Source organism: Rattus rattus, chromosome 7 (assembly GCF_011064425.1).
Source record: "Rattus rattus isolate New Zealand chromosome 7, Rrattus_CSIRO_v1, whole genome shotgun sequence".
Taxonomy (NCBI): domain Eukaryota; kingdom Metazoa; phylum Chordata; class Mammalia; order Rodentia; family Muridae; genus Rattus; species Rattus rattus.
This window is the reverse complement of record NC_046160.1, coordinates 24,132,056-24,142,904: the sequence shown is the minus strand read 5'-3', so window position 1 is coordinate 24,142,904 and position 10,849 is coordinate 24,132,056. Positions and strand designations below refer to the sequence as shown.

The 10,849-nt window shown below is 36.7% G+C and overlaps 1 protein-coding gene across 4 annotated transcripts in view; it reads right to left on the bottom strand.

Annotated features, from left to right (window-relative positions):
- Window positions 1-10,849, bottom strand: part of Asxl2 (ASXL transcriptional regulator 2) — an 81,893-nt gene that overhangs the window by 55,255 nt on the left and 15,789 nt on the right. For 2 of the 4 annotated variants that reach the window (XM_032909057.1, XM_032909060.1), the window contains exon 3: window positions 3,632-3,743. In XM_032909057.1, the coding sequence (XP_032764948.1) occupies window positions 3,632-3,743 (112 nt within the window). Of the gene's footprint in view, window positions 1-3,631; window positions 3,744-10,849 lie in introns of those variants that run through there. The other 2 variants (XM_032909059.1, XM_032909062.1) reach the window with 2 other exon arrangements.

Here is a 10,849-nt window from a genome sequence, read left to right as displayed (position 1 = left end):
TAGTTGCCAGCCAGACATCTTGACCTGTAGGTTCAACAAGTATCTGAAATACAAATATAATTATCTTCTTTTTGCAAAAAACGTGTGATCCCTCTGGGATCAATGGCTCATGCCCCAAACCTTAGGATCTTTTCTCACCCACTATTTTACACATCCCAAATGCAATGTGTTCTATTTCTTCAATGTCTTTGGGTCTCCCTCTTTTACCATTCTGAGTTCCTCCTTCAAACTATAATCATCTTTTCATGAAAATCTTCTTAGAACACAGATTTGATCCAATGGTTCTCCCTGATGACCCCTGCCATCTGCTTACTCAACACACCACCCAAACACACAAAGCTCAGTCAGGGTCAAACTTAACTGTTAGCTAGTATTTATCAATTATCTTGACTCCAGTGATTATCACTTAATCTATTTTTTTCTACTTACAAATCCAGAATTTTTATCTGTCTCTTCATTTGAACTACTCACAGTAAATAGGAAGCAATAGGAAAACCTATTATTCCCTGAAGGCCTTCACTCCTCTTAAGCATATGTTAAAGTGCAGCTCAAATCTTACCAGTAAGTAACAGAAACTTTCTAAATCCCTTTATTCAAAACTAATCTTTTTTTTTTGCTTCATTATGATGGTAAAGTTTCACAGTATATTATATAAATATAAATAATTTAATAATAAAAATGTGAGCATTAGGGTTCAAGAACTATAGTTTATCCATCTTTTATTTCTGGCATAGACTTGACAATGTGATATAAGACATACATTATTTGAACTATAAGTTATTTTTCTTTAAAGATTTTATTTTATGTGTTTTGCATGTATGCATGCATATGTATACATGTATGTGCAGTGTCTGTGGAGGCCAGAAGAGAACATCATGCTAGAAGCCGAACCCCATTCCTCTGAACTATCAACAAGTGCTCTTTGCTGATGAGACATCTCTCAAGCCTTAAACTCTGAACTTTTGATACAGAGCACTAAGATTTTACACTTTTCTTAAAAAGATTTTAATCTTTTCAGATTAGGAAAACCTAATGGTCTACTGTTTGGTCTTTGACTCTAGTTCTTAAAACAGGCACCTAATGATTTAGCACCCCCTAAATGATAAGAGTTACAATATCTAACGTTGATAAGATGACTGACTCTGTGTGTTTCTAATGGCCTTCCACCTCAGAGTTGGGCTGACTACTAAGAGACAATTGTGTGATTTAAAAATTGGAACTTTTAGCCGAGATCTCACGGATGAAGGCTGAGTTGATAGCAATGAAAGGATGATGCTTCAATCACAAATCTTCCATTCAAGGCTAGCCCAGGGCTTTGGCTGAGCTTGCACATGGCTAAAATCACATTTGTGCTTGGAGCGGATATGCCAAGACAGTGATCATACTCAATGACCACCTCACTTTATGCATGTCTTTTATCTGAATTACAATAAATGGAAAACTTAAAAGGTTTTCTCTGACATCTTTCTGTAAGCAGTCCTAGAAAGTTAATGAACGCCAAGAAGAAGGACATGAGACAATAATTACAGCTGGTCTATCAGAGGTTAGGTCACAACCAAAGACCTGTAACTGGCAGCTGAAGTGAAGGGGCCTGACACAATGGACAGACAGTGCAAAACCTGAGTTAAATTAAAGGGTGCCTAGCTGATTTCAGTCAGAGAATTGCTTGATGTATAGAGAAACCCTCCAAATACCTGATACCAGAGAACTGACCTAAGTGGTATTAACAATAGAAAATACATTTTGAGGTTTTCCCACCATCTCTACAACACAGTAAGCACTTTAATGAATACAAAGAAAATAATGGAAGATCTAGAATAGCTAAAATAGCTAATCTAAAATAACTAGAAGAGCTAAAATAATCAAAAGTCCCACAATACACAAATGTTAAACACTGCAGAGTCAGAGGAAGTTAAGATTAAAAAGCAGAAAAAGATTTTGTATATTGCACAAATTGGTCCTAGAACTGAATATGGTCCTTTTGCCTTGGCCTCCCGAATATTACAATTGATAACCATACAACACCACCTTCAGCTCCTAGATATGGGGTCTTGTTCCTCTTTTGTTTTGTATTGTTTAAGACAGGATCTTACTGTACATCACAAGCTTGCCTAGCTAGAACTCAGTGATACCTAGCTCTGCAGCCTGAGTGCTAGGATTAAAGGCATGCATGGGCATGCCAGAAGATGTCCATTTGTTTAGTTTTACATTATTTAGTATGTTAAGTATAGGCACCAATGTGGCATAGCACACATATGAAAGTTAAAAGGACAACTTACTTATGGAACTCTCCTTCATTTACATGTGCCCAGGGGACCAAAAATAGGTTGTCAGTACTTTTACATGCTGACCCATCTCAGCACCCCAGATCAGATGCTTTTAATGTTAGTAGACTCTACACCCCCACTGAGCACTGTGACGTGCAGCTAGGAGATAAGAGGTGTCTATGGATTTGTCACTTTGGGTATTACTGTCTATCAAACATTCATTCTGGCTTGCTGAAAAATTTCCCTTGTTATTATTTTAATTATTGGGTAAACACAAGCTTAAGCCTTACATCAAGTGAAAATGATTCTATACATTTGACAATAGCCATAATTCATGTATGGTGTCACATGGGCTGGGCCAAACAAAGTAAATCTAAGTGAGGTGGGGGCCTCTTGCTTTAGTTACTGGACTCTTGTCTCTGTAGACTTACAGTTTGCAGAATGGAGACTCAGAATGAATTCATATACAATGAGAAGAAGCTGGCTGAGAATAAAGCTAAAAGAAAGAAAAGAGACCAAGACTAGATGACATCTTTCTGATCTAGCCTGGATTTCCCATGAATGTTTAGCTGTATGAGTTAAATTCTCTAGCCTTCTTACTAAGCTCATATAGATTTCTTTTCCTACTTGTAAGTGAAAGGATATTGATAAGAAAAGGTCACCATATCAGTGTATGAATTACATATTAGTCAAGTTGTTATAGAAGAAGAAATGTAGGAATTAAGTCTGACCAGAGTTCCTATTCTTGTTATGATACAATATAGCCAACACTGACAAAGAAATCACATCTTTTGAACGTTAGTTTTCTCCCTTATAAAAACAGGAATAATAATCATAAGTTTTAGTGGGGAACATCATGAGTAAAGAAAAAAGTCTAAAATAATACCCAATTTGTAATGCAGTTATTTTTAGCCTCTTTACACAAGAGAGAGAGCTTAGCAGTTAGGACCGTGGACTGCTGCCCCTCCAGAGGGTCCAGGTCCAACCGATCACCCACACAGAAGCTAACTATCAACTGTAACTCGAGCTCCCGAGGACCAAACACCCGCTTCTGGCATCCATGAGCACTGCAAGTATGTGGTACACAAATACACATGCAGGCAAGACACCCATACACGTAAGATAAAATAAAGCTCAAAAAATTATTTTAAATAAGAATATTAAAAAAAAGTGCCTTTTTAGTATTCATGAGGCTCTGAGTTCAACTCACAGAAAATCTTCGCCCTCCCCAAAATTTACTTACTTACTTTAGGGGTGAAATTTTATTTCTTCCTGGAAATAAGCTCCTCAAGAACAGAATTCTGTCTCTATGGCTCAATATTATATGTTGTTGCTTACTAGTGCTTGTCTCCCCAACAACTTACCTTCAAAGTATACACTCCCATTCTACCTGGGACTTTATAGAAGATGCCCTCTTCTCCTCGCGAGTTTGTGTGTAGCATTGCATTTAAGCATGCAAGAGGGGAAGTCCCACTAAAAGCAAAAAAGGTGAAGAATATAGTGATTAGTTTACCTCTAAATATTTTTTGTAATTCTGACTTAATTTTTAATTGATCAATGATCCTTTATGTAACTTTACTAACTACTAACTGTAGTAATACAGAAACAGATTTCCACGAAGAAAATGAATAGACAATGCATCTTTAAATATATAAAGGGGGAAATTTTTAATTTAAACTTAAACAGAAGCAAAACAAAAAATTCATATAGCAATATGAAGCTTATTTTGCAAACCTACTCTATTTACACACGAAGCTTTACGAGAGGACATGAAAGTGGAAAGCATGCACACATGCATGAGAGAACATGCTTGTGCACACACATGCACACAGATTCAAATAAATATTTATAGTCTTGTATGCTGCTGCACTAAACTAAATCTGATCAGTAAAACTAAACTGCCATGGTTTCTTGTACTTAAATCTATCAAAGACTACATTAAACACTTTAAAAGGGATTTAATAAACTTATATTGCATGTAGTAGCCCCCCAATTTTAAAATTTGTTAAGTACATAATATCTAGATGTAAAAAAAACTTTTCTGTCGGGCATGGTAGCACACAACTGTAATACAGAATGTAGGAGGAGACTGAGACAAAAAGATCACAAGTTCAATGCCACCCTCCATTATAAATCAAATTCTTAAGGGGGTTAAACTTTCATTTTTCAACTGTCATCAGATCTTATTGCACTTCTTTTTAAAAGGCCAATAAAATTCACTAAAACACATCCATATCTTGATATGTCATTGCGTAAGGAAATGGGACTAGTATTTTACAATAAATCTAATGCTGGCTTCTTTTGTTAAGTACTATATATTAAGAAACTGGGGGAGCGACCTGGAGTTTACGTGCTGAGGTCCCACTCTATAGGTGCTGAAGAGTGAAGATTCAAATACAAGGTCATAACTAAACATCTAAAGTTCACTGCCAAGACTGTCATGGAGGGGACCATGGAAGATACGTACAGGACTCTAATCAGAATCCTCACCACCTACGGGCTACTAAAATCATAAAGTGAGGATGCTACTATGAGGAGCCTTGCTGCTACTGCCAGTGAAAGCTAGGAAATATGACAGAAGTTCTACAACATAGAAATGGCTGGAAAAGATTAGCTTCTAGATGTAAAAGAACCATATAGATCCATGGCTAGGCTGCTAAGGCTAGGGGATACAAGCTCACATTAGTTCTATGCCCAACACTTTTCTTTATCCACTACAATTTCTGTTACTTTTCTCTACAATAAACTCAAAGATATCTTAATAAGAAAAAACAGAAGAAGAAACAGGAAGGCTGGGTGTGGTGGCACATGCTTTTAATCCCAGTACTTGGGGAGACAGAGGCGGGCAGATCTTTGAGTTCAAGGCCAGCCTCATCAATAGAGCCAGTTTCTGGATAGCTAGGGATACACAGAAGAAGCCTGTCTCAAAAAACAAAAAGTGAGGAGGTGGGGTAAGGGAGGGAGAGAAGAGAGAGAGAAACTAAATGAAACAGGAAAGAGAGCTATGCAATTTTAAGCATAAAGTCACATGCATTAAAGAGTACCCCTGGGCATGGTGACTCATATAAAACCAAACCTTCCTAATGCTGCCACCTTTTAATACCCTTATGTTGTTGTAGTGAACCCCAACCAAAAAAAATTATTTTGTTGCTACTTTTACTACTGTTATGAATCTTAATGTAAACATCTGTGTTTACCTATGGTTTTAGGACACCCCCTGCGGGATCTGAACCCACAGTTTGAGAAGTGCTGCCCTAGAGGTTGAGGCAGGAAGAAACCCATATTCTGTCAGCCTGGGCTTCAAAGTAAAGACCCTCCCCACACCCCAAAAGTAACAGAGCAAGCTATAACATATCTAATTGTAGCGGCTAGAAAGATGGCTTGGTGGCTTAGAACACCTGTTACTTTTGCAGAGGACCCAAGTGCAATTCCCAGCACCCACATGGAAGCTTACAAACATCTGTAACTCCAGTTTGAGGGGATCCAATGTTCCCTTCTAACCTCTGAAGACATCAGGCATGTAATGTGGTGTGCATGGATGCATACACACACATACACACACACGCACACACACACCCTACATGTATGTCTATGTGAAAATGTCAGATCTTGGAGTTATAGACACTTGTGAGCTGCCATGTGGGTGCTGGGAATTGAACCCCAGACCTCTAGAAGAGCAGTCAGTACCCTTGACTGCTAAGCCATCTCTCTAGGCCTAGGACAAAACAACTTAACTGCACATTCTCAACTCATCTTCCTTTCAGTTCTCTGCTGGTGACACTCAAAGCAACAGAGGTCATAACAACAAGGACAGATCTGGAAGAACTGACATTAAGAAAGGCAGATCACTGGAGCTCACAAGTCATCCATTCTAGCTAAACAATAAAGTTAAAAGGAGGCTGGGAGTGGGAGGGGTGGGCAAGAAAATTCTTCATGACCACCTCCAAACCATACCCACACATGTCTTGCAACCACATAAGCATGCACATATAACACACTCAAAAATAAAAATCCACACATAATAAATTAAACAAAGTAGTCTGTGAAATATCTTGGATATCTCTCATGGACATGTACCCATTCTTTTTCTGAACTGTGATAATGTTACCACAGTAAAACCCAGAGAGAAGGCCACAAGAATGCTATGATTAAAGGCATGTGCCATGAAGCCCAGCTAAAATTATTTAAAAAAAAAAAAAAAAAAAAAGCATACACACAGGGGAAAACAACAAAAACAACAACAAACACTTCCTTGCCCAAGATTTGAAGGAATGCTCGCCTATCACGCCTTGTAAAGGCCATGGGTTCAATTCCCATTCTCAAGGAGGCCAAGTCAAATCCTTACCCCCATTAACTGCCCACCTTTTACACAAAAGACAGACAACAAATGTGAGTTTAAGTTCTATCACTAACTCTACAATTTTTTCTTGTTTCATTGTCTTTATGAGACAAAATACACATGAAATACCTAACTCCCATTTTAACCAAGAAAATTCTTGATGTCCACCTCCAAACTATGCCCACACATTTCAAATACTGTTCATTATAATACCTATGTTTTGAATCTTATGATAAACAGGTAATAAAAAGTAGCTTTGAAACAGAATGCTTCTGCTTCTCCATTTCTGTGATAAGAGTATTGCCTACCTATCAATTTATTATCTTATTACAAATAATTAGGATACGTAAGAGTTCTTTTTTCTCTCTCTCAGAGATCTAGCTACTTCTGCCTCCCCACTACTGAGTGGTGGGACGCACCACCACTGCCCAAATTAGCTTGAAGTTCTTAACAGTTAGACCAAGTTCCAATCAGTGTTTGCCTCTAAAATAAGAGGTACATAAAGTTACAGGTAAGACCTTTCTTAAGGTCCCGGGTAAAATAAGTGCCAACATGAGTGAACACAGAGATTGAAATCTTTGTGAAAAAAAATGAATTATGGGTATAATTATACAAGAACTGAACTGGAGACAATTAAAAAATTACGTAAAATTTTATATCACTGCCCTATTAGGTGGTTATTGCTCATTTAGCAATGTAATTTTGTATCTTAATAGCTAGTGCTGTTATAACTGCTTTGTTTCTTTTAAAAAAATTACTTTTAGAAACTGAACTGGGTCCTCTTCAAGAGTAGAAGCACTCTTCACTACTGAGATCTGTCTCCAGCCAAGCTTCATTTTCTGCTTTTGTATCAGAGCTATAATGCCAGATGATGTGGATGTGGATGCTGAACTTCTGAGTTTTTAAATAGTTGTCATTTAACCAATTCCTAGTATTTTCTATTAGGAATTCTTTCTCAGAGTAGTAACTTAAAGAGTTATGATAAAGGTTGGAGAGATGGCTCAGCAGTTAAGAGCACTGACTGCTCTTCTAGAGGTCCGGAGATCAATTCCCAGCAGACACATGGTGACTTACAACCATCTGTAATGGGATCCAGTGCCCTCTTCTAGTGTGTGTCTGAAGACAGCGACAGTGTAGTGTATTTACATATACAAAATAAATATTAAAAAAAAAATGAATAGCAATATCCATTATTTAAAAAAAAAGTTATGGTAAGTCTTAGATTATATTAACTGGCTTTGACTTTAAGCCTCAAAAACAAATGCTGAAATAGGAGGGAGTTATTAGATGGTATCATGCATATGGAGTAAAACCACAGAAAACTGGGCGTGGTGGCACACATCTCTAAGCCAGCATTTTGGAGACAGATCTTAGTAAGAACCTGCTTAGAACAAAACAATCAAAAGCAGACCAGAACAAAAGAAGTAGTCCAGCCTAAGTCACTTTGTCCTCAAAGACCTGAGACCACCCCCTCCACCTATAAAGTACCCAACAGACCAAAATCAAAGATCCTGCCATCAGAGCACCACACCACAGGCAAGCACACTTAGCACATACACACTCATTCATGACCTGTTACCTAACTAAGTACTAACTAAAGGTAGAAGAGATTAATCTCTATCTATAAGCAAATATAACATATACACGACACAAAAATACGTATTTCCCTGCTCTCAAGCCTCACATAAAAGTCATGTAACTAAAATAAAAACAAAAGCCATACTATAAAAAAGGAATTGCTGCAGCCTCGGGCTATCTGAAGTGGCATGCAAACACACAGTCATTTCAGTAAAGGATTGAGACTATTTTAACCTGTTTGCCTAGTTTCAGGTAAGTATCACCGGATTAGACAATTGACCAATATTTTCTCTATGTAAGTCAAGCAAATATATTTTCAATCTCACAGGCAACACGCACATCTCTATCTTGTGTTTTCATCAACATGCTGAATTATACTTCAGAGCTATAAAGCAAATGAAAAACAATTTTGCCAACAATTTCTAAAATTATGGCTATGTAATGATTACAAACCATAAAAATAAACAATAAAAAAGCATACTTAGTAACTAATATTTATGTACTATCAATATTACTTCATTTCTAAGATAAAGTAAAAATTATACACATAAAGGCACACTCAATAAAACTTGTAAAAGAGTGCTTTATAATTGCTTAATACTCCTTTAGAATAAAGTAATACTTCTTACCTTCTGGAGTTGGAATGCACCCCAAGAAAATAAGAGGAGGGAAAAAAAAAGTTTTAATTTTTCTTTACAAGTAACAATAAGTAAGCTCCCCCAAATAATTTATACCATGATCTTCCAGCAATACTAACAATCCTCAAATTAGAAACAATCACCATTTTACTATGTAAAACATTAATTTTTAAAAAATTAATCTAAAACATTATTGTCTAAAATCGCACATTTAAATTTAGCTATATAGCCTAAGCTACTATAGAAAAACAAGTGAAATACTTGAATTTTATGAAAAATTCTAACTATCAGAGCAGCTTAAAATTAGTGAGAATTTTGTTAACAGTTTTCTTTTTCTCATGCATTTTTATTACAAGGAGTCATCATAAAGCCATCAACAATGGCCTTGTGGGTTATTTGCTTCTCTTTGATCTATAATGAATTTAATGCAAATTTAAACAACAGATTAAATTATATTATTGCTGCTGCTGGGTATAGAGGCACATACTTGTAGTCTCAGATTTATGAATTCTAGGCCAACATAGGCTATGTGGTAAATCCTGGCTAAAGAAAATAAAACAAAACAGCAAGCTGGGAAGGTGGTATATACCTATAATCTCATTAGTTACTTACAAGGTCAACCTCCAGGCCACCCTGAGTATTATGAGATCCTACCTACCCTTCACCCCTCCCCAAAAAAAAGAGTAAACAAAAAGAAAACAAAACCTTTTTCTATCAATACCTAAGGGTTTTGTTTCTGTTTAACTTCTTCTTCTTCTTGACAATTCTACAGAGTTTGCAGGCTTGATAACAGACTATAACCAGTATATAAGAAGAGAGAGGATTAACCACAAAGGCAAGCTAATCTTAGAAACACATGTTATTAACTTAATAAAAAATGTGCATGTGTCTTTTGGGAGTTGGTTCTTCCTTTTCCACTCCTTCCACCAGAGGTCAAACTTAGGTATGTGTAGCAAACAAATGCTTGTATCTGTGAGTCATCTTGCAGACACAAAATGTTCTTCATTCTTAAATTAGGCTTTTTCTAATGAAATCACTTTGGGGAAATTTAGCTTGGTAAATAGCCAAAAAAGATCTCCTTTCCAGAGATAACGATTTCTCCCATAAAGCAATGACAACGGACTCTATTCCGTTATGAAAGCACCAAAAATGCTGTATTTTGATTTTGATTTGGTGCTCTAAAACAGGGCATGGTAGTTTAAACAAGAATGGTCCCCATAACCTCAAATACATGACTGCTTGGTGTCATGTATCATCGTCATTCTCCCCCTACACTCTTTTGGAAAGGATTGGGAGGTGTGGCCTTCTTGGAGGCATACCTCTGGGAGTGGGATAAAGTTTCAAAAGCTGTCAAATTCCCAGTTACCTCACTCTGTGTCTCATGCCTGTGAACCAAGACTCAAGCTCTCAACTGCTGCTCTAGCATCCTCTGTTAACTGTAAATCCAATTTAAAATCTTCTTTTATAAGATCCCTTGGTCATCATGTTTTATCCCAGTAACAGAAAAAGTAACTAATACACAAAGCATTGCTGGATAGCCCTGCCAGCCTGGTATTCAATATGTAACCAAGGTTGGCTTTGAATTTACAGCACTTGTCTCAGCTTCTAGAACACGGAGATTACAAATGTGCCCCATCATACCTAACTTTTCTTGTTTCTATATTTTGGTTCAAATTTCTTATTTTTACGAAATAACTCCAGTGTAAATAGTCAAATTTCTTTCTTTTTTTTTTTTTTTATTTATTTATTCTTTTTTTTGTTATGAGTACACTGTTGCTGTCTTCAGACACACCAGAAGAGGGCATCAGATTCCATTACAGATGGTTGTGAGCCACCATGTGGTTGCTGGGAATTAAACTCAGGACCTCTGGAAGAGCAGTCAGTGCTCTCAACTGCTGAGCCATCTCTCCAGCCCAATTTATTTCAATATACAGAATGAATAACATAATTTAAAACTTCTTGATAACAAAAGTTCTAATTATGCAATGATTATATACTAACATAACGAGATACTTAGAAATTGATAA